Raw genomic sequence first — 23,517 nt, forward strand, 5'->3', positions numbered from 1 at the left:
AAAGAAATTTTGTGGAAAAATCCACAAAGAGGTAAAGTAAATGCATAAATTTAACACTATACTGGCTGACTTCCAAAGGATCAATAGGGTTATTTATATTTTATCCTCTTCTCCCTCTCCCAGATTTTTGCAGAACAGTTTCTCTAAAGAAAGTTTTCAACTTCTTTGGTATTCAGCTGCAGATTTGAACAGAAGGGGAGGACAGAACAGCCTGCCAGCCTCCAACAGGGTGTTTTGCTTTGAGCTTCTCTCTCCTTTCTTTTCCCCCTTCCCTATTCCTACCTGTCCAAGCACCAGAGGATACGTAAGGTACTTCCAGTGGTGGGCCCCCCATCTCTCTGCAGGGAGGTCACAATCAAAAATATCCACGCAGCTATGAAAGCCAGCCTGGGTGCAACCATCAGAATGAAGAGGAAGAGGCAGGGAAAGCCAGACACATCAGAGAACCAACACAAAGGCCTCCAATGCTAACTTTTTCTTGTTTCATTCTTCAGACTTCCATCTCCTCAGCACAATTGCTTCAGAAATCGCATAGGAGCGCCTCCGAGAAGAAAAAAGCCCACACTTTGTTCCTCCGCTCACATGCTCTCCTAACACACCACAGGAGAAATTGCAAGCGGGGCAGAAAGGTTTACTAAAACCATAAATAATTTTGTTACATCAGATGCTTTTGGAAAGTGTTCTGTAAAACATAACGCTGGCACTGCTACCATGGACTGGTACACATAGAAGAGATGTTTCATACCTGTTTTTCTCCAAAGGACATCCCAAGGTCATTAAAAAAGCCTTCTATATAGGAAATAATGCTTCCATACACAACAGAGCTTCTAGGAGATCCAGCATCCTGTTTAAAAAACACTCAAAAGAGATTGTCCAGTCAATACATATTACAGAACTCAGCATCTCTCTGCAGCCCAGTCCACAGGGGAAAACTAGGACTAAATCTACACAGATCTACCTCCATCAGTAACACCCGCCCAGACAGGAACTTTTACAGAGATACAAAAGCACCTCACAACACAAAGGGAAAAGATCTAAGTAAATGGGAGAGGGGTAGAGCTTATTACCAGCATGCACAGCGAGGAGACCAGATGCAAGAAGCTGCCCTGCGCTACATGTGTGTAGTAAATTAGACCTAAAAACAACACTTCTGGGCATGAAAGGGCTGTGCGTATGAAAACAAAATAAAAGAACAAAATCTCAGCTCCAAGGGCACCTATAAAATCAATTGGTTTGAGTGTCATGGATGTAAACCACGTGAAGACTGCCTTGAGATAGCTTATGGTGTTTTGTCATGCCATGGTAGCATCAGCAACCACCAGGAGCAGCGATAGAATAGCAATTTTAAGAACACATGTATTTCTTTCTTTCCTCCATGTTTATTTCACAAAAAAAGAAAAATTAAAAAAAAAAATAATCAAGATTAAATTATAGACTCGGAAGCAATTTAGGGGACTAATCTTGCCTAAAAAAAAGAAAGAGTGATGACATGGACAACCAAATAGCAGCTGGCACTGGATTTTATCCGACATATCCATTAGGGCCTGAGATAAGCCATAACCTAAAATTTGCAGGAGATCTGAACTGGGAGGGGCTGAAGCAGAGCGCTGAGGGAACAAACAGGAATGTGCCAACTAAGGTAAGAATAGCAAGAAGGTTAAAGAAAGGGATGAGTAGTTATGCTTCTGTGAATTTACTCAGTTCTTAAGGCCAAAAACTACACGCACGGCCAGTAAGGGGTAACGCTCAGGCAGCCGGGCTGCACCCAGAAAAGCTCCACCACCCCAACCAGAAACCTGAGTCACCTGCCCTGCAAATACCCCCCCAATTCTCAACAAAATGGTTGACAGAAGGACTTTAGGGGAAGCAACCGGCAAAATGGGGCTACTTGTGCTTAGGAGCGGTAGTGCTGTCACAGATCGCTGCTGCAAACTGCTTCAGGTCTGGGATTTGTTCAGAGAGGCATTTTGTAAAGATAAAGCTACGGAAATAATTTAAAGCCAGTGCCAAAACAGGGCCAAGAAGCGGCAGGATTTCTAAACCAACAGGCTAAGTCTTTCTTAAAATCAGTTCATAGAATCCTAGAATGTCCTGAGTTAGAAGGGACCCACAAGGATGAGCGAGTCCAACTCCTGTCACTGCACAGGACAACCCCACAGTTCACACCATGTTATTACTATGTACTCAGCGTTTCTTTTACAGCACAAACATGGTGGATGTGGCAACACCAGCAGTCAAGGAGCACAGCAACACGGCTGAACAGCTTGTCTTGAGGAAGAACAGGAGCTGTTGGCAAGAGGAGACCCAGAAGTGCTTCAGACTGTGTTCACTGCTCAGGTCTTGTCCTTACCAGACGCCTCCTTTGTGTCAGCATCAAGACACCTTAACGGGGTCTCAATTTGCCAAAAGCCATCTGAAGACAGACTCAGGCAGGCATGCTGAGTTATAAATTGCCCACAGCAGAAGCCACTCAGTCCCCAAAACTGAACTCGCCACCGTGACTACCCCGTGCACCTGGGACTGCCTGCCAAAGCCCCCACAGCGACCACCACCCCCACTTCCCAATTTAGGCTGATTTCTGAGCATGGGTATTAAGCAAAGAAGCTGGGTAAGAACGTAAAACCAGCACTAAAATTAGCAGCGTGCCACAGCAGCTTCAGGCCTTTCAAAAACCTCAGGTATAAATAATACAGGGCAGCAGGAAAGAAACATCCTTTGGACACAACGAAGCACAAAACAATAGCTGTACACAGTTCCTCTGGTACGGTCAGGACAAATGGGCACCATTAAGGTCAACAATTTACAGAGCTTTGTTTCTGCCGGTTTCTTATGTGAACAATAAACTAATCTGTCTGCATTAAGCAGTAGGACAGTGGACAGCTGTCATTTTCTGATCTCTGTATCCTAATGGGTTACCTTAGTAACAGCCTTAAGCTGTCTGTTGCCATGGTGAATGAGGTCCATAATTGCTGCAACAGCCCTGGAGGTGTCAAAGTCATCTGCAAACGCAGCCTTCACGGTTACTTTTGTGTTGGCTAGCCTTCAAGAAGAAAAGGTAACTTTTAAGATAAGATAAACAAGATGCCAGCAGTACGCTGAATTCATCAGCTATTCAGCCAGAGGGAGTCATCAAAAGGACACTGTCGTTTCCTTCCTAGCTGTCCTGTGATGGGTGATGCTACGTCGATCAGGGAGAAGACATCCTTCAGCTCTGAAGGGAAAAACTTGACGCGTGTCAAAATCCAAAGTGCTACATCCATTCAATAAATACATGGCTAATCACAGGAACCAACACTAGCAGAGTGAGGTTTGCCTTAATCATTTAAAAACAGACAGGAAATTAGGTCGATATTAGGCACATTAATGATTTTTCTAAGTTAATTTTTTTCCAGCAGCCCATTCTTCATGCTAATGGCACGTTTCTCTTCCAAAGCCACGTCCCACTCATCACTCCAGTGTCTGGCAAGAGAGCCGACTGGGACTGGCCAGGAGTCATGTTGGCAGGATCCAGTTCAAAAGTGGGCGCTGCTTCCTCATTTCCCAGGCCAGCCCCATCCCAGCCCCAGGACTTAACTTGGCCCAGATGGAAAGGTGTGGTGGGGCTGTTTGTGTAACAGCACCAAAAAACAGCGGGCAACCAGCACCCACTGCCACAGAACCAGTGCCACCCGCGGCAGCCCCTGTGAGCAGGAGAATGAGGATGGCAGGAGAATAAACAGCAAGCTGCAAACAGCTGCTGCTGGCATGATATTGCACACAAACAGGACCTCAATAGCACTGACCCAAGAGTGCTGTTTCACAATAAAGCTCAGGGAGCAGGGTTACCTGGTGAACTTCAGGCTATCCTAGCATCTCTGGGGCTCTCCTGAATCTTGTGCCTATTTGAGTGATTTTGAATCACAGAATGTCCTGAGTCTGAAGGGACCCACAAAGATCATCAAGTCCAACTCCTGTCCCTGCACAGGACAACCCCACAGTTCACACCATGTGTCTGAGGGTGCTGTCCAGTCTCTTCTTGAACACTGTCAGACTTGGGGCTGTGACACCTCCCTGGGGAGCCTGTTCCAGTGCTGCACCACCCTCTGGGGGAAGAACCTTTTCCTCATGTCCAACCTAAACCTCCCCTGGCACATCTTCTGCCATACCCTTGGGTTCTGTCATTGGTCGCCGTTCTGCCTGCCTCTCCTCAGATACTGGATGATTGCTGCTCTAACCCATTACTCCCAACGCCCTTCCCTGCAAGGTTCCCTTTCTCCACTGAACATCCACTGCTTTCCTAATTAAGAGCTCTCTTTCATCAGTTGCTTTTATATCTAGCGATACACAAGCCTCGCCCTCCCACACACTCCCCGCTGACAATCCATTTCAACTTCCCCACATGCCTCAGGTGTCTCAGCTGTACCTCTCACCAACAGGTCCCCAGCAGCCTCCTTCTGCAGAACTCCCTTCTGCCAAATATCACAACTAGTTAATTCAACTCCCCTTCCCTGTAACAGGTTCCAGTGCCCCTTGCACCCTTCCTGTCCTGACTCCAGAGCATTGCACTTGTCTTCTCAGCTTTGCACCCAACACAGAGCACATCTCTCCCTCCTGTAGAGAACAAGTCCTGCAAAGAGCAGCTGAGCGAACTAGGGCTGTTCAGCCTGGAGAAAAGGAGGCTGAGGGGAGACCTTATCACTCTCTGCAACCACCTGAAAGGAGGTTGTAGCATGGAGGGGCTTGGTCTCTTCTCCAAAGTAACAAACAACAGGATGAGTAGAAACGGCCTCAGGTTGTACCGGAGGAGGTTCAGATTGGATATCAGGAAAAATTTCTTCACAGAAAGCATTGTCAGGCATTGGAACAGGCTGCCCAGGGAAGTGGTTGGGTCACCATCCCTGGAGGTGTCTTTTAAAAGACGCATAGATGAGGTCCTTAGCGACACGGTTTAGAAGTGGATTTGGCAGCACTAGGTAACAGTTGGACTTGATCTTAAAAGTCACTTCCAGCAAAAACAGTTCCATGACCTGGTTTTCCTAATGGGCTCCAAGCAAGGTTCTCCTTGTCATTGTCAGTGTCACAGGAATCATAATTTCTTCTTTCCCTGGGATATCTCTGTCCTGGCCAGATTCTTAGTAACCCCTTCTCTGCTGCACACCACAGTGCCAGCCAGCTTGACTACAAGCTCAGTGGCCAAGACATATCACTTTCCAGTCATCCTTTTTCTTCTTTAGTCACTAAGGCACCGTTCTGCTTATGAACCGAATAGCCTCACAAGTTCAGACACAGGTTTCCCTTCTACATCACTCAAGAGGGGCAAAGATGCAAGTGTTGGGACAGGCGTGCTAGATAAATAACTCGGATTTCAAAAATACAGCGAACTAAGTGTAGCAGACAATGAGGAAAAGCAGTTGGCTACACAAAAAAGCCTGCCTTGGTGGGGGCTGGCAGGGCAGAATGCTTCTCAGTCCTTATCCTGCTTCTTAAACAGAACTCAGCACACCACAGTGGTCAGCCCTCTGAGCCTGCCAGCAAATTAGTGCTCACATAATCACAGATACAGGAGTTGCACTTACCTTTCCCACAGTATGTCTTCTTTTACAGGGGCACATACCAGCTGTCCTTTTATATAAGCATCTGCATCTTTAATAAATGAGGAGATTGCCTGAAGAAGGTTCTTTGCATCATCCATGCTCTCGTCACTAAATTCTACCGCTACAGAGAAAAATAAATATTATTTGATCGATTATGATAGAAAGGATGTTGTGTGTCATACATAGGAACAATATTCTGAGATGAAGTAATTCCAGGAAAAGTTTGTCATTTGTCACAGCAAACTCTTCTTACAATTAATTATGTATTTAATTAAAAACCTCTGTTCATGCACACTAGATAAATTAAATCAATATAAAAGACAATCATTACATAAGAAAGAATAATCTACTAGGAAGGCATCAGACTGATTCAAGAAAGGTGTCTGGAAGCTGACTGAAGCAATAGCTACTTTATTTTAATTCCTTTTTTTCATTATTGAATCTCTTGGTGAAGTTATTACTTGAAAGCATTTGGACTGGATATATTTCTAAGCAGCCCTCGGATTTAAGTTGGCAAGACATACCTTTGACTTCACCCCTAATTTTGCTCCTATTCTAATTTAGGTAGACACAATCTGTCTTTGCAGACCTCCAAAGAGATCTAACTCTCGCCACTGACTCTGTGAGGAATACAGGCACTTTTAATTAAAGGGTTGTTTCACCAGCACCTAAAATCTAGACTGCTTTAAGATTTTGCAGTCTTGATTCTGCACTAGATATACGAGTCCCTCACAATATTACAGCTAAACTGGTTTTACCAATTTTTGAAGGCAACTATTAAAGAAAACACAAATTGTTCAAACTCATAAGGGTATATTTGGGATGGGATTAATCACATCCAACTTACACTTACATCTAAGCCTCTTTATATTCACTAGGAAGAAGGATAAAACCTTAAGGTAAATGATTCATCACATCCTAAGGACAGCTTCTGCTTTATGATGCAATTTGCTATACCCTAACACTACAGTGCTTCTCTTTCACCAACTGGAACAAGACAACATCAGCCTCACCACCAGCACGACATCCATGCACAGGGACATCACTGCACTCAGTGGGACTCCAGCTTTGGCAGGCTTGTATTTTGTGGTTCTTTAATGAGATCATTCTCGCCTTGCCCAACCCCTCACAAGCACAGGTGCTGGACTGGCTCCCCGGCACTTTTACTGTGAGCTGCCATCAGCAAGAGGCAATTCTTCTATTTGTAAATCAACATGCAATTTTCTATATAAGAACTTTCACACCCCACACAAGAGAGCTCACCTGCCTTTGGTGGAAGTTGTCCACCAAGGACAGGCCTAAGTCTAAATCACAGAATGACAGAATCACAGGATGGTTGGGGTTGGAAGGGACCTCTGGAGATCATCCTGTCCAACCCACCTGCTAAAGCAGGTTCACCTAGAGCAGATCACACAGGAATGTGTCCAGGCAGGTTTTGAATGTCTCCAGAGAAGGAGACTCCACAGCCTCTCTGGGCAGCCTGTTCCAGTGCTCTGGCACCCTCAAAGGAAAGAAGTTTCTCCTCATATTCAGATGGAACCTCCTGTGTTTCAGTCTGTGCCCGTTGCCCCTCATCCTATTGTTGGGCACCACTGAAAGGAGTCTGGTCCCATCCTCTTGACATCCACCCTTGAGATATTTATAAACATTGATGAGATCCCCTCTCAGCCTTCTGTTCCTCAGGCTGAACAGACCCAGCTCTCTCAGTCTCTCCTCATAAGAGACACCAGTTGATTACTTGTATCAAAGAGCCATACGCAGCCAGTGCAATATTGCTTCACCATTTTATCCCTGACTTCTGCGCTGAAGTACACCCAAACTACAGCTTGCAGCATATTCCTAATCTCATCAGTGCCGAGCATCCTCTGTAGCTTCCACGGCAATCTCATCTCTGGTCCTGTACACATTACAGCCGACTGCCTTGAGCAATTACCTAATGCTGTACAGAGACCCTTTAGAGCAGAGAGCCTGAGCAAGGGGACAGACCTAAGAGAGCAGAAGCAGGCAGATGTGAGACCTGATCTTGATTTCATTAGTTCAAATCCCAAAGAAGTCTAACTGTTTAAACATACTTTCCACAGGATTTACCCCGGTATAACTAAGGCATAAGTCTGGGCCTGTATTGTCAGATTCTCCAATTTTGTGTAATAAAAAATCTGCATTGCTGCCTCATTAACACTGATTTTAAAATAAAGCTTTACTCAGCTTTTAAAAAGACCAGTGTACAGAAAACAGTGAGATATTGAAAGAGATCATTTATATCCACTACGAATACTCAACTGATTACCCTGGTTACAGGAACTCCACAAGGAATACTTGATGAAAGTTCATCCTGATGAAGCCCACTTTGATTAAAGCTGTTCTTCTTCCCTCAGGGCCCTCTCCTAAACCACTGCCTGCAGGCACTGCAAACCCACAGCACGGCACAGGCAAGCCTGGCTCTGTAAGTCTTCAGCGTACTCCCTACTCCTTCTCTCCTTTGCCACCGATGGCATCATCGCTACATCATCAAATTACAAAAACATTTGTTTATTAGCACCAGGAAGTTATTAAAGACCAAAGGGTCCAAAATGTGACACCTCACTTAAGTTCACAAAATCGGTCACTAGCGGTTCTGGTGACCAGAAAAGCATTTTGGGGACAGAACCCCACTGCCTGCAGCAGGCTCACAGCTCCTCCACATAACTGCAAAAGCAAAGCCGCTACTGAGGAGATGCAAGAGGAGAAGAAGTGATTCGCAACAGGGCCCCACCGGGTTTCGGAGACAGCACCACTTCTTTAAAGCTGCACCCAGAAGCAGCCTGGCAGACATGTTAGTGGTGGGACACCATGCTGCTGCCTGTGCCACCTAGGAAAGACCTTTTCCCAACAGACCCAGGTAGGATGAAGGGTGATGATTCAGGCCATGAAGGAACAGCCAGAGGCACCAGCCCATGCAGCAGGTCTAGATCACCACCAATGACACTAGAGCTCAGCTTAACCCCAGGCATGAGCAGGCAGAGAGGGTGAAGGAGATGGAGTAGAGGATCCCCTGCAGAGACACGCTGGGGAAGGGTGATGTCCTGCATCAAAGCCTCTTCCTTCTGTGTTTTCTCCTCTTCCCCACAGGCAAGGCACCCAGCTTTACCATCCCTGTGACAGTGACTGCCATGGGATGGGTGCCCCTGCTCACAAAAAGCACATGCACATCCTACACACACCCCTCCAGCCCTTATCCCTCCATGGCTGCCACAGTTTGGAGTCATGTTTGTCCCCAGGTGCTCGTCAGCACACACACATGCAGGGGGCAGCCCCAGACCACAAAAAAAGGCCCATTTCAAGCCCAACATCTGTGTAAACCACAGCACCAAGCATGAGTCAATCCCAGCTGTCAGGAGCTGCCCTCATCCACATGCCTACAAAGACCTTCTATGGCCTTGATACAAGGGGCACAGTAACATCACCCGACCTCCCAAACCTGGATTTCAGCAAGAATAAAAAGGCTCTTCTGCACAGGCAGGGATGGAAGGAAACATGGCCAACTGGTTTAGGCTATGAAAACCTTTTTAGGACCAAACAGAATGTGCTTGGGATTTCACTTCTAATAAAGATACTTAGGAAGCAGACAGCAAGATGAGGAGGAGTGCAGTAAACTTACCTTTAGAGCAAAGTGAATTGACAGCAGGGACCCAAACTGACAGGTTGCATAGTAAATACCTGGCTCAGCAGAGAGGGACCCTGGTTCTTCACCTGACAGCAGATAACTGCGCCCTACCACATAGGTTGGAGGTGGCAAGCGTAGCAGACCTTCCAGCAACCCTTATCTGCTGACTGGTTTACTGGCACTACTATACTCTGGCATAACACCACTCCAACCTTTCATCAAAGCCACCTACATTTGCATAGGTAGCCCTCTGTTTTTATCACAGGAGGGTGTTTAACCTAGAAGTCAGGCAAAAAAGAGAGGGTCATGTCTGTCTTGCAGGTGTTCAAATGCAGTTGGCTGACATGCGGAGGAGAAGGCTTGCAGGCAGCCTTCCGCTGCAGGGCTCCAGGGCCATTCCTTGCCCCAAGACAAGCTTAGAAATTGCCAGCTATTCCACTTTTGTTTACAGAACAAACATATATAGGCTACTGTTGTAGGTGTTAGCTTTTTTAATTCTTTTGTTTTAAATCCATGTTTGTTCAGGACTCCCCAGTGCCACCAGCTGCAGCTGGGGTGCCAATTATGTGTGCACAACGTATTTCACCTCCTGACAGAGACCCAGAGGAAGCAGCCCAGCATGCCACTGCCCTGCAGCATCACCCCAAAACAGCCCAGCGTGTCACTGCCCCGCAGTGGCAGCGCTCCCCACCACCTGCCCCCTCTCCTGCTCCCAACAGGGGCTTGCTCTGCAGCAAACCTCCCACCTGGATCCGCTCTTCCCTTCCAACCATGGCGGAGTTCGGCAGTTAATAACCAGCAGTCTACTATTCCCTTGCTTCAAAATGCTTAAGGAATACATGGCATTCCCAGTGCCCTCAGCTGCCTTGAGAGAGAGAGGCTCCACTAAGAAGATCAGACAGGTGGCTCGAGACTTCTTGGTCCAATGACTGCATGTCTGTCAAGGCTTGTAGCGCACTGCATGTCGATGGACAGTAGCAAAGCCACAGCCACGTCAGCTCCCGCAATTACACTGCTAGAGGTGCTTTATCTGAGGCAGACATAGGCCCACTGAAACAACACAGCAATATTTCCCTGTGCTCCGCCATCCCCTTTCCATGCCATGGCAGACAACAAGCCAGCTGACACAGCAGTGGCTGGGGAACTACTGTCTGCTGTTGGTAAAACTGGTAAAAACACGATTCATACGAAAACCTCCTCCAGTTCAAAGTAGCACCTGCCTGCTGGAAACACCACAGCATAGACAGGGAAGCTGACAACATCTCCCACACCTCTCCCCACCAGCAGTGTTTGCCAGGCTAAGATTATCATTAGGTTATCATGCGCAGGTGCGAGCGAGCTGCGCTGCACCACAGAACTGCTTCAACACTCACTAACTCCACAGGACAACAAATGATAACGCAGCAGGGAGATAAAAAGTTATTAGCAAGCCCTTGTTATACCCTACGGGAATATAAGGCAAAGCTCTACCTAGATACATCTCCAAAAACAGCTGATTGTGACTGAAATGCAAGAGGCTGCAACACATGCCAATCAGAGATGGAGGTAATTCATTAATTGGAAGTGCAATTAATTGAGAGTCGCAATTAACTGTGGCTCAGAAAGGTATTCTGACGAACGGTTAAGCACTGTCCCTGGTAAAGATGCAAAATTTTCTGAAGGAGAGCCAAAGAGCAGCCCTACAGAGCACCACCAGCCCTTCCACGGGCCAGAGGGGACCTCCAGGCACTGCGGGGAGACTCCGCTCCACCACCACACCCCTGCATCGCCAGCCGGGGAGGTGCAAAGGAAAGCCAAGAATATCTCAAAAAAATAAGGTGTTTTGTTTTGTTTTTCCTCACCTGAGCTGTATCTGCTGCGCAAACAAAACATCCTGAATTGATCCGATGAAAATTTCTTCAGGAAATCCTAGACTCCACCCAGGAAAAGACAGCTTTAGCATTATATCAAACAAGTTCTTCAGGAGGCGTTCCACCCCCTCAAACTGGCTTCACAGCATATTTCAGACAAGATAACATGACAAATAACCTGCCTTTGTAGTTTAAGAAAGGCATAAAAGCTTTAAACTATAACACTGGTTTAAAGTATAAACTAAATAAAATCTAATTCCATATAAGATAGATGTGCATACATATATACAAGATATAAATATACACACAATGGTCAAATATAAGATGGTGAATAGTACTTTGTAATTATGATCAAACATACACTGTAAAAAAAACGAAAAACAAACAAAAAACAAACCAAAAGAACCCACACAAACCAAACAAGCTGAAATGATCAGTCTAAGACCAGGATACAGGTCAGCTCCTGAGTTTTGCAAACTTTACGAAAAAAGAAAGACTTCTTGAAAAAGAAAATAAGCGTTCCTTTTCTGCAGGATGAGAACATGAAGGAAAACAGGGACTGAACAAATATAACAAAAATATATATTTTTAAAATATTGCTACAATTTATCTGTATTAACTATGAAAACTCATTAATTTTACCCTATTATTTATCTAGCTTAATAAATAATTTACTGCAGTAAATAGTAAATTATTACTACTAGCATAATTTACACTACTACTATAAAGAACTATTGAGGTGCTTGGGAAGCACACTGATAAAACGTTCAACCACTTCTAAATCTGCTTTCATCAATGCTGGACACCGTCGCAGACTGATTATGAACACTGCATTCCTGCCTGCAAATTGGTGATGGTAAGTTTGTAACAGTGAAGTGTCACTGAAACAGGGAATCATAAGAAGTTAATGCAAGTAAGAAAATATGAGAAGTGTCATTTGCTTAAAGATGCACATTTCAAACTTTAGCTTCTGCTACCAGACTAAACCAGCCGGAACAGTGAAGTTAGGAAAGTGTCAGCAATGTGTTACCTCTCAAGTGAAAATAGAAATAATTGAGGCAATCAGGGCAGGCTAAATCAAGAAAAGACAGTTATAACTGGCTGTTTTGGTAAGTGTCATTTGGTTGGTTTTAAATAAACTCTATATAACTGAGTGTACTGAATCTGCCCAAAAGATTTATGCTAATAACAAAGCAAGAAGAATATGAGTAAAGTACAGAAATACATTCGGATTTGGGAAAGGACTATCTGAACCGGAAGAAATAATTCTGCCTTTAGTTAAAAATGGAGCATGGAGAAACTATCGTAGCTCTTTGAAAGCTGTTTGCTCAGCCATGAGTTATTGCAACACACTTAATTTTGGGGATAAGAACTAATAGCTATTTAGAAAAAAATATATAGGAGAAGTGGACACGGGGCAGGGAAAACAGGGCAGGTTGACAGAGAGGTTGCAGGGCAGCCATACCCAGGTGACGGCCTGGAATGCAGATGGTGGCCAGTGGGAGCAAGGGAAGGCCGCAGGCCTTGTCCCAGAGACAGGCCCCTCTCTTCTGGAACACGCATAGAAACTTCCACGTAGGGCTTAACGTCTGTCTAAGGGCAGAATTTAAAAGTGAAGACCCGCAAGGGAAGAGAGATGGCCCTGAAGTTTTTGTTTTCTCAACACAAACAAGTCCCATGGCAGACATGGAGGGGAACATTTCTACACATTATTTTTAACTGCATGGCATTTGTGGTCATTTCTCCACCCTGTCCACAACATCTGCTGAGACTTGGGAAATTTCTGTGAAAAAATTGTGAGCGATAGGTAATTTTCCTGGGGGAGACAGGGCTTAATTCTAGCCAGACACCATCAGGAGAATTAAGACTAAAGCAGCTCATATTGAACTCCTTTTTAAAGGGATTTTAATTAAGTCTTCTGAGAGGGCAAAGGGGAACATATGTGCTGAAACAGCCTCTCAAGCTTTGTCTAAAGGCAGGAAATTACCCACTTCTGGCGATAGCTGTCAGCCGTCAGGGCAGCCGCCCTAGCGCCAGGCACAGCTGTATTGCACGTGCCTGGCAGAGAAACCCTGCTTGGGATAACACCAAAAACTCTGGGACACGGCAAAATAAGACATATTCATGTGGCTTCTGGGTACCAAAAGACAAAACTCCCTGTGCATCAGCAAGGTGGCTGTATAAAAATAAAGGAGAACACAAGGGGCCGCTGGCACAGTGTGGCTGCAGGACATAATAGCTTCCTGACAAAACGCTGACACTATGTCCCATTTCACCCAAAGCACAACAAGGAAAAACGTCTGCTTTTTTCTAAGTCCCAGAAGCATATGCACTGTTGAGAGTAGACAGATGTGAACCCACTGCTATAGAGCAGAATCACTGGTTGGAAAAGACTCTTGAGACTGTTGAGTCCAACCATAAACCTATGATGCAGAAAGTCTGCTACTGGGCACAAATGCTGCTCCTACAAATGTTCTCAGCTCAGCAAAATCAACATTATAAGCAAACCCTGAGATCAAGCAGGCTTCCTACATTCAGACCCACAATAATGCGCTAGAGAAACTCTCCACTTTGGGTCTTTTGCTGTAGCATAAGCACACACTCCAGTGTTTTCTCAGAAGAGGGCTGTGATTAATATTCATGTAGTACAAACACACATTGCTTCAATTCACAGAAAGAAATTACCTTAATTGTTACGTAGTTTTTCAATGACTTGGACATTTTTTCTTGACTTCCTTTAACATGCAAGTGCCCTAGAACAACAGAAAAAAATAATCAGGATAAATAAGCATGCTTTTAAATGGGGAGTGAATGAGAAAGACTGCACTGAGGCACTGGAAACACTGGAGGCAGCATACGCTGTGATGGGTATGTGCCAACCATTTCAATGCAACACCTAACATATACAGCTTTACCTACAGTCCCGCATGTCTCTCCATTGTCAACTTCTGCTGGGTGAATTTTTAAACATAGGAAAATAAAATGTGTGCATTTTTGTTTTGTTTGCTGTTTTTGTTTTGGTTTGGGTTTTAAGAAAAAGAAACACCACCACCGTGAGCAGAGACATTAATAAGGAAGAAACAAAACATCTCCCTGCTCAGAATTCGTAATGAACTCATAAAAATAAGCAAGCAAATACTTCTCAGTCTTCACAGAAAAATACCTTATCTGTTACTCTTGATGTATTAGAAATATTTAAAGACCTTTAAAAGACCTTCCAGTGATCTTACATTACAATATACTTGAAACTCAAACAATTTTCTGTACTCAGTACTTGCGGGCTGCTGTTACACTGTTGGGGTATTTTTCAATCCAAAAGTTAATTGTGCTGGTTCAAAACAGCTTACATGTAAAATAACTTTTCTGCACACTCCAGACTTTGGGAGACGGAGAAGAATTGGGAGGGATAGATGTAGCTATGATGCCTAATTTGAATTAGGCATCAATTTTAAAACACAATCTCTGAGCATTGCTAGATCTTTTAATAGCCATGTGGACTGTTGGTTTGCATGGCTGTGGTCCAGGAAAAAGGCAGTAGCCATCTCCATCACATTTAGGAGAGTCCACACGGCTCAGAAGCAAATCAGGAGATGGGCAACCTCAGGCTGTGTGTTCCTGGGCCCCATCCATGCCAGCCACAGCACCAACGCTGATGGAAAACATCAATTATTCACAGCAGCAGGGAGATGCTGAACACACAGCCAATGAAAGACCTCCCAGCACCACTTCAGAAATGGTGTTAAAAGCCTTAATTCAATTCTCCTAGTAACAGCGTAATCTTGTAAGTAACTGATCACCCACAACTAGCACGCAATTTTCAGGCATGTTGTGATCTGCAGAATCCAGCACTTACTCGTACTCAGAGGCAGACTTTTAAGCATGAACTTTTCTTATTCTGTAATACCACAGCAGTGCTCCATAGTCTTTCAGATTGGGCAGTCCAGCATCACCAATCCCTCAGAGTGCTCTGCAAGGACAGCACAGAACTGTGCTTCTGCTTTTACAGGTGGTGGCAGAGGTGGCATTTCTGCTCAGCAGCCCAAGAACCTGTCTGAATACTGTGCTTCTCTCCACACAGCGCTGCTCTTGCAGCCTTGCCTGGAACCCATTCTCTTCCACAAGCCGATAAAACTCTCACTATGCTTGTCTAGATACAAAAGCAACACTCAGGTCTGGTAAATGAGCATGAAAAGCCTCACTTCTTAGCTATTTCTGACAACAATTCAAAGCACCAGGGACTCCCCACATGAAGGCTACCTCTGGTCCCACACCGACAATCTGGAAATTTAGGTTTGAACAACACACTCTATGGAGAGTAGGAAAGAAGCAAAAGATCTATGAATACGGAACCAGCTACAGCAGAAATCTACAATCAACCCAAAATCTCATTTCCATTGTATTTGTCCTGACTGTCAGCAGGTGAGGCCATTTTCACCACTGTGTGGTTGAACTCAGGGCCCTCAATAAGAACATTCAGGCTGTCAGAAGCACTGGACACCTACAGCTCTTGCAACTCAAGTAAAACCCACAGACAAACTTCTCCTGGGAGAAGGGGATTAGCCCAGGTACGATTAATATTTTCTTCTTTTGCAAAAATGTCTAAATGTCAACTTAACTTCAGGCAGCTAAGCTTAAAATAGTTTGATTGTGTTTTTCTAATAAGCTACAGGTAACATCTGAATTTGAAATAATGTTCCTCTTCAAGAGTTTCAGCACTTAGAATGATTTCATTAAAGAATCACAAAATACAAGGATTTTCATAACTTTGGCTTGGCACTCTTCCCAGAGTACAAGTAGTCTAAAAATAAAGTCCTTATAAGAAGATTTATCCCCAGTGCAGGGATTTTCGTTCTCTAATGGGGATTGCTCCTCCAATTCCGAGGCTGCTAAAATTCTGAAGTCTGTTACCAGAATAAATTGTTCCTGAAGCCAATTCATTTGCCCTAAATAATTCACACTATCTTCCTCCAGCAAATTTTTTTGACTTAATGAATGTGATCTGTCAGCTCCCAGAGAACTTCACTGTACAAACTGCCCTTGGAATTAAGTTCTTATTATTTTTCCTTTTAAGAAAAAATGACTCCTCCGTAATTTAGTTAGTTTCAAAGAAAATTTCCCCTACAGTTTGAATTCCAAGCTTGAAAAGTCAGATTCACTGCTTTTCAACAGAAGGCTCTACCTGGCAGTGGAGACACAGAGAATTCCCCAGCACTTCAGGAGCAAAAAACATCCTGAAGTAAGCACCAGCCTCTGGACAATTGCTCTTGATTTATAACAGGCTCTACACTGTTAACTGAAACTAAAATTCAATAGTCATCCCACACAGTACAAACACATATAAAAAAGCCCAAGTAATTCCCAGGGCATAGCACAGGTTCAGCTCTGCATCTCTTACTCAGGGAAGTAGCTCAAAGAGTTCACCAAGACATCTTGCACAAAGTAATGTGCAGCAAGAAGAGAGACTGCAGATTTGAACCTGCCCTCAGTTCTTTGGAGACCATCCAGAACCACCATGACTGCAACAGGAACAACCAATTTCGAGATTTCCATCAATGGGAACAGCATTAGTACCACCAGACAACGATGTGGTTGAAAGTCCTGTACAATGCAAACTTCACTGAAGCGCCACTTTGCAAAGGCAGCAAGGAGCAGTCCTACATCATGCCAGGCAGAACCATATGCTGAAGACCAAGCGAGTAAAAGACACTTTGGTACAGTTCAGGCGTAGCTAGTGAGGTCACTTCTGGAGGAAGAGACAATGCCTGGGACATCTACAGGCTACAGCAACACCAAGTCACTCACACTCCATAGGAAAGCAGAGAGACACTGAAGTGGGTCAGAGCACAAGATAGAGTTAAGGGACAACAATGACAAGACCCAGTTGTCCCCAGTTTTCCACAGAGCCCAGGGGTGAGTGACTTGGTCTTTATGTGGTCCACAGATATCACGGACCTCCTTGTCTCCACCCACCAGCAACCTCATTGATCAAGCCTGACCAGAGCAGACCAAAGCATCTGACTGACTTGGTCTTCAGCATGAACCTTGCTTCTCATACCCATCACTAGGCATAATGCTACTGGTGGATTAAAAAAAAGGCTTCCCAGGAGAATTTAAGGAGTCACAGGAATGTGAACTGAGCACATGGAAAGTCCAGTGGCTGTTTGCTGCAGCAGAGCATCTGCCTGCAAGGCTTCCCTCCACATTTCAAACCACATAGAACATCCCAGTTCAGACATTTCCCTGCAGGATCACCACTTCGTAAGCTTTGTTGTTCGTCGGTTCATGTATCTTACCATTCTTCCATTCTTATTTTCCAGTAGTCTTTTGTTATGATGATTAAAAGCCTTTCATGGTACTTACAGGCTATTTGATTCTGAAAACCTTTTTTTTTTTTAGGCCCACAAGCAACTGGTGCTGAGAGACACTGGGAGACTTTTTTTCTATTCCAAATTATTTTCAAACATTACAATCACATTACAATCAGCTACTTGCCCACCTGCCACCTCCACACCCTGCCCTCAGATACTGCCAGTTCTGGTTCTGACAGCAGGAATTTCTGGTTTTAGAAGGACTACATGAACACATACAGAAAAGATCAACAATTTTCATCCTCTTCCTGCCAGACTGTTACAGCCAAAATACATTTTAAAAAGAAAAGTCTATCATGAAGAGCATCCTCAAATTTCAAGGAAACGCAAATCAAGGGAATGAGATTCTACAGGAAAAATTCTTCTTTCCACATTTTTAATTACAAGTAAACACTGTACATGGGCAATGCATATACTGTTATTATTTGGAGGTTGCCCCAGATGAAATTCAGGAATACTTCACTGTAACTACTACAGTTTCAAGATTCACTCTCATTTATGTTTCTTCACCTAGTGAGGACAGGAACTTGGTCACTGTAGTAGAGCATCTGTTTTCATACCATACAAATGCCAAACCTAAAAAAATCCCACCATCCTTATATTTGTACAGACCTCTGAGGTGATTAATACTTTACTTACCAGAATGCAAAAAGTAATTCCCCCATTGCTCACACTGATGATAGGCCTCGCACTGTGCGATTTCATTTTCGTGATGAGGAAATGCAAGATCTATTCCACCAGTATGGATGTCCAGCTGCTTTCCAAACACTGCACTGTAACAATATTTTCCTGATCAGTAAGTAGAAGACTACAAAAGCTTTTTGTAAAAGAAATGCAGAAAAGAATAAGATGAAACACCATAAAATTAAGTGTACGATTTAATGATTGCAGTTTTAGAACAAGACTTTATATAGATCTTGGATATCGAAACTGCAGCAGAACTTGTATGACAGGACACATATCCGCCCACAATTAAATCTTAGTAGGAGCAAGTATTTTTCTAACTTAAAGAAGGGCAAGCAAGACATCTCCTTTCCTTGTTCTGCTAAGTTTCAGCATCAGCCAGCTGTCTTCACCTGCAAACCTAACAACTTCAAAGTGACGAACATTTCTGTAAATTGGGTATCACCATTCTTTATCTTGTACTTTTACTGTAAGAACTCAGACAATACTGCAAGCAGTCATGATAGAAAATGCTTAGTTCGATATTGTTATAATGTCAAGAGAAAGTGTCAGTGCCTCTGATCTCCGAAGGCCATTTCCCTCACCCCAACAGCATGACTGCACCTGCATGGGTCACCCACAACCCTGCACAGCACAGACCTCTCTGCAAATACTGGTGGCTGGTAGCAAGGTCCTCATATGGCAACTGGACAGATGTAGACATCTCTGGTTAAAGACCAGGAGGCAAGGCTGCTATACTGTCCACAATTCCAGCAAGTCCCTGCCGGGCGAGTTAATAACTTCATTTTGTCCACCTGTTACACAAAGACAACACTTACCTACTCACAGGGAGGTAAATCAACGCTAACTGCCCAGAAGTCAGGGACACTCAAGCTGGGGAAGATGCAAAGTCTACACGAGTAGAAAACAAAAGGCAAGGCCCATGCAGGCGTGCATGTGTGTGTACACACAGGCACACACAGTCTTTCCATATGTCACCTTAACGAGTTGCTCCTGGTAGCTGGCTAGATATCAATACTTGTGTCCCTCTTTGGGACAAAACACCTTGTTAATACCTTGGCACAGGAAGAAAAAGAGAAGAGGTGGGAAGAAAGACCAGCTGTTGCCATTTCCCAAGCACATGTCCCTTCTTGTATGCTCCAAACCCAGTTTTAGCACCCATCTTCATGGGCTCATGCCTTTCCTTGTGCCATCTAGAGAGGAGCATAGGCCACTTGCCATTCCCTCCAACAAAACCATTACGAGCTGGGGAGAGATGGATCTGCAGATGACTGAGGGGCAGGAGGAGCAGCCCAGCCCACCGCAAGGGAAACTCCAGGGAGGAGATCAGACCTAAGTCACAGCAGGTGGTTCCCTCCTCTGGGGCTGTATTAGAGACCAACACCCTTCTCGTTCACCTTCCCCAGGAACACTTCAGAGACTTTTCAAAATGAGTTCACCTTGCTTACTTAACGTGCTTTGAGGCCTTTGGCAAAACAGCCAAGTAGGCATTGCTTAAAACTGGCCGTGGACAGCTGAGTGGGACAGCAAAACGTGTCAGGTAACTCGCCAAAATAAGCTCTCCATTTTTCACAGTCTGAGATTACTACACATATGCTCTGCATGGCTCAACTCTTATTTACACAGCAGGAGCTTCATCCAGCAACAGTAAAATAAGTTTTTACAGAAAGAAATGCAGACTATAAACAGCACCTCACTAGCAGGCAGGGCATTTTGTAATTGGCATTTCTTACCTGTCCACTTCTGTCACAGGTTACACTTCAAATACAGAATGTTTTTGTGCACTTCAGTTGCTTTAAGCACTGTTTCACAGTGCTCAAACTATTTACAGACAGATAATCACACTTAGAAACGATTTTCACAATCAGGTAGTAATGACTAATACCCCAGATGCATCAGCAAAGGATATGAGAGAGAAACCTAAAACACCTGTTCAATCTACTCCCAGCTTGGCTTGAAAACTTAAGTTAAACAGGGTCAGATCTAAAGCATTTGTTATTAACTTCCAGAAAAAGACCTGAGACTAACGCAAACCTAAGTACCACTATCAGTCTTCCAGGAGAGAAGAATTAAAGTCTTGGGTTTTCTTAAATAAAAATTAATAGTCACAAGTTAATACAGTGCAGGACAAAGTACTACCATCCTGTGGAGAAAATAAAACTCAAAGCAGATTAATTTAAACCAACTACAAGCAAAAGGCTACTATGCACAATTCACATCATGCCCATAGAAAATATTGTCCCAGAGAAATCAGGGTATTTAATACTGTGTCTGACTTTCAAAAAATGCTGAATAATGCTTAGATAAGCAGCATGAACACCATAACTGCTGTTAAGATAAAGCCAGCAAGATCTCAAATGCCCACTGGAGCTGGGATGAATGCCCATACCCTGTCCTCCTGACACAGCACCATATGCTGAACTAGGTCCGATGAAGACTGCAAGAAGTGAAGGGGAGGCAAAGGAAAGAGGTACCATAACTTTCTCTAAAACTTTGGCTATTTAGCTCAGGTTGAAAGCTTTGCTAATCACCTGTGTGATCCTGCACAGCATATTTTGAATACTCAAGTCTTTCTTAAGAGAAGGTGCCAAAACATAGCAAGACAGCCATGCCACCAAGGTGGAGCAGAGCTTATTTGGGCCACACATGACATCCCAAATTGCACAAAGTATTCACATTAAAACTGGTGCTTTCTACCAATCGGAAAAAAAACACTTTGAATACTGCTGCTACCACTGTACTCTCACTGAAAACAAAAATCAGCACTAGATTTAAAATCCAAGAAATCTGACCTTGATATTGTGGAACACTCAATGTGCCATCCAGGTCTTCCTTTTCCCCAGGGAGAAGTCCAAGATAACTCTTGAGGTTTGGCAGCCTTCCACAGGGCAAAATCTTTACTGTGTCGTTTATCAGTACCAACTGCCAAGAAAAAGTGATTTGTTAATGGGATGTGTCTCAAAGAAAAAAAAAAAAGAGCAAATGAAAGCAAGTGGGAATGTGCGTTTAACGAAGTACTCAGATTTTAATCTCTTTTGCTCAACTTATTTTCCTGCAATTTTCCTTCCTTCCCTCTTATACAGGGCTTCCAGTTTATCAGTCAACCATTTGAAAAAAAAAATAATAATATGTTGAATTATGTTTCTGCAGGCTAAAAGGTTAATACGTCCTATCTTTTTAGTGGTTTTGGCCTTCTCTGGTTTTACGTCATTCATTTAGTTACTTATCAGCCAGTCTGCCAAGAACAAACAGACTGCACACCAAAACACACACCAAAAAAAGCCCCCACCCAACATCAAAACACCGTAATTCCTTCTCTGGGACACAAACAGTTTCTGGTTCAGATTCTGTGGAGCTAAGAAGAGCATGGAGGTGAGAATCAAAACTATTCTCGGATAGTAGCAAACTTCAGTTACCATTTGTACCGATGGCTTCTCTGCAAAGGTCTTCTCCCCACCTATATTTGTTGCTTCCTTCACCGCACAGTCAAGGATATCGTCCTTTTTGCCACAGTATGGCAGAGAGGATGGTTCATCTCTGCTGGCTCCTAAAACCCGGTCAGACACACATCGCTCCCTGGCAGGAGCTACAGAACAGGGCTCTGGGCTCTGTATCTCTGTATTTTTTTTTGCTGACAAATACATGACCTCGCATTTCACTGATGCAGAACAATGAATCTATTTGGCCTGAAGGGATCCAGCTTGGCAAGCAACTTGCACTGGTTTAAGTTCTCTTATTTAACATCGCTCATCTGTTCTATCAGCAGCTGACGCTAGGTTTACTTCTTTTCTCTGCTTATTTCAGATTGCTAATAAAACCATGGTGTATCACCAGGTCTGAGCCAATCTATGGAGCTTTCCAGTATCAACACATTTTAATGATTCACAGCTATTTTTTGAGATCTGTTAGTCACTTTTCATAAGCCATTCCACTTGTACTTTATTGATATTATATAGAGTCAAGTTTTTATTCAGAATGTCATGCAATATTAAGAGAAGCACATCACAAAGGTCCATTACACCTGCTTCGTCATTCAAAATTGATAAGCAATAAAGGGACAGAAATATAGCCCTAGTTATATCTACTGAATCTTCATCTTGGCTCTTTTGCTAGTTAGCCAAGCTCTGGCTGACCAGTATCTATTGACTTCATCCCCCTTTTTGCCTTTTTTTAAGTATACCGCTACAAAAAAAAAAGCACTCTTTGCCTTCTTGGTTATAAACAAACCAGTCAAAATCTTTAGAAATAACAGTAAATTTTGTTGCGAGTGACTTGAGGGGAATCAGGGAAAAGCACGTAATCAGTCACAGTTGAGGCTGGAAGGCACCTCTGGAGATCGTGTAGTCCAACCCTGTCCAGCAGGCTGGCCAGGACAGTGTCCAGCCAGGTTTTGAGTATCTCCAAGGGCAGAGACTGATCAGCCTCTCCAGGCAACACGTTCTTGTGTTAACCATCCTCAGAGTAAAAAAACATTTTCCTTGGCTTTAAAGGGCATTTTCCATGTTTCAGGTTGTGCCCATTGCCTCTTTTCCTGTCACCAAGCACCACTGAGAAGACCCTGGCTCCATCTTTTTTACTCCTCCCATCAGGTATTAGTACACACAGGTAAGATGCCCCCGAGCCTTCTCTTCTCCAGGCTGAACAACCCCAGCTCCCTCAGCCTTTCTTCACATGAAAGATGCTCCAGCACTTCAATCACATTTGTGGCCCTTTGTTGGGTTTGCTCCAGTATGTCCACGTCTCTCTTGTACTGGGGAGCCCAGCACTAGACCCAGCACCCTAGGCACATTCTCACCTCATGCTGAGCAGAGAGGAGGGATCACCTCCCTCGACCTGCTGGCAGCGCTCTTCCTAAGGCAGCCCAGGAGGCTGCGGGCTGCCTTTGCAGTCAGTAACTGCCTCTAAATTACTGTTGACAAAACGCAGTCCCTCTGCGATCTGTAATGCTGAAACAACTCCAGAGCAGAGCTGTGAGAAGCTTCTGGCAGCAATTCACCTGAGCACCAGCCTGCCAGGCATTTTCAGTAATTGCAAACAGATTTTTTTTTTTCCCAATGAAGAAATATTGAATTTCAGCATGCAAAGGATGTGGGAAACCTGCATCAGGTTCTCCAACACAGAGACCTGATCAGACCCAACTTACGGAGGCTCAGCAATCCTGCTCAGCAGCTGGACAACCGCAGGAAAAAAAAACCCAGTCAAGGGTATAGGAACGCTCTAGCACAGCCTACCAAGAGCTGCTCACCCTCATTCAAACAGGCTGCTTAGAAGTAGTCCAGTGGTAAGTAACAAAAGAACTAAGTTCATCTAACATGCACCAGAAGGTTGCAACTGCCCAAGCAATAACATGGTAGGGGATGTTTCCCTGCGTTTACCCTTGACTGTCTCACTGCTGGCTA

At 44.2% G+C, this 23,517-nt stretch overlaps 1 protein-coding gene across 3 annotated transcripts in view; it reads right to left on the reverse strand.

Moving 5' to 3' along the window:
- Positions 1 to 23,517, reverse strand: part of CARS2 (cysteinyl-tRNA synthetase 2, mitochondrial) — a 41,453-nt gene that overhangs the window by 5,753 nt on the left and 12,183 nt on the right. For all 3 annotated transcript variants that reach the window (XM_065058565.1, XM_065058571.1, XM_065058580.1), the window contains 7 exons: positions 20,911 to 21,040; positions 18,074 to 18,207; positions 13,752 to 13,819; positions 11,058 to 11,124; positions 5,556 to 5,694; positions 2,917 to 3,040; positions 746 to 844 (listed from right to left, as the gene is read on the reverse strand). In XM_065058565.1, the coding sequence (XP_064914637.1) occupies positions 746 to 844; positions 2,917 to 3,040; positions 5,556 to 5,694; positions 11,058 to 11,124; positions 13,752 to 13,819; positions 18,074 to 18,207; positions 20,911 to 21,040 (761 nt within the window). The remainder of the gene's footprint in view (positions 1 to 745; positions 845 to 2,916; positions 3,041 to 5,555; positions 5,695 to 11,057; positions 11,125 to 13,751; positions 13,820 to 18,073; positions 18,208 to 20,910; positions 21,041 to 23,517) is intronic.

This window comes from Columba livia, chromosome 1 (genome assembly GCF_036013475.1).
Source record: "Columba livia isolate bColLiv1 breed racing homer chromosome 1, bColLiv1.pat.W.v2, whole genome shotgun sequence".
Classification (NCBI taxonomy): domain Eukaryota; kingdom Metazoa; phylum Chordata; class Aves; order Columbiformes; family Columbidae; genus Columba; species Columba livia.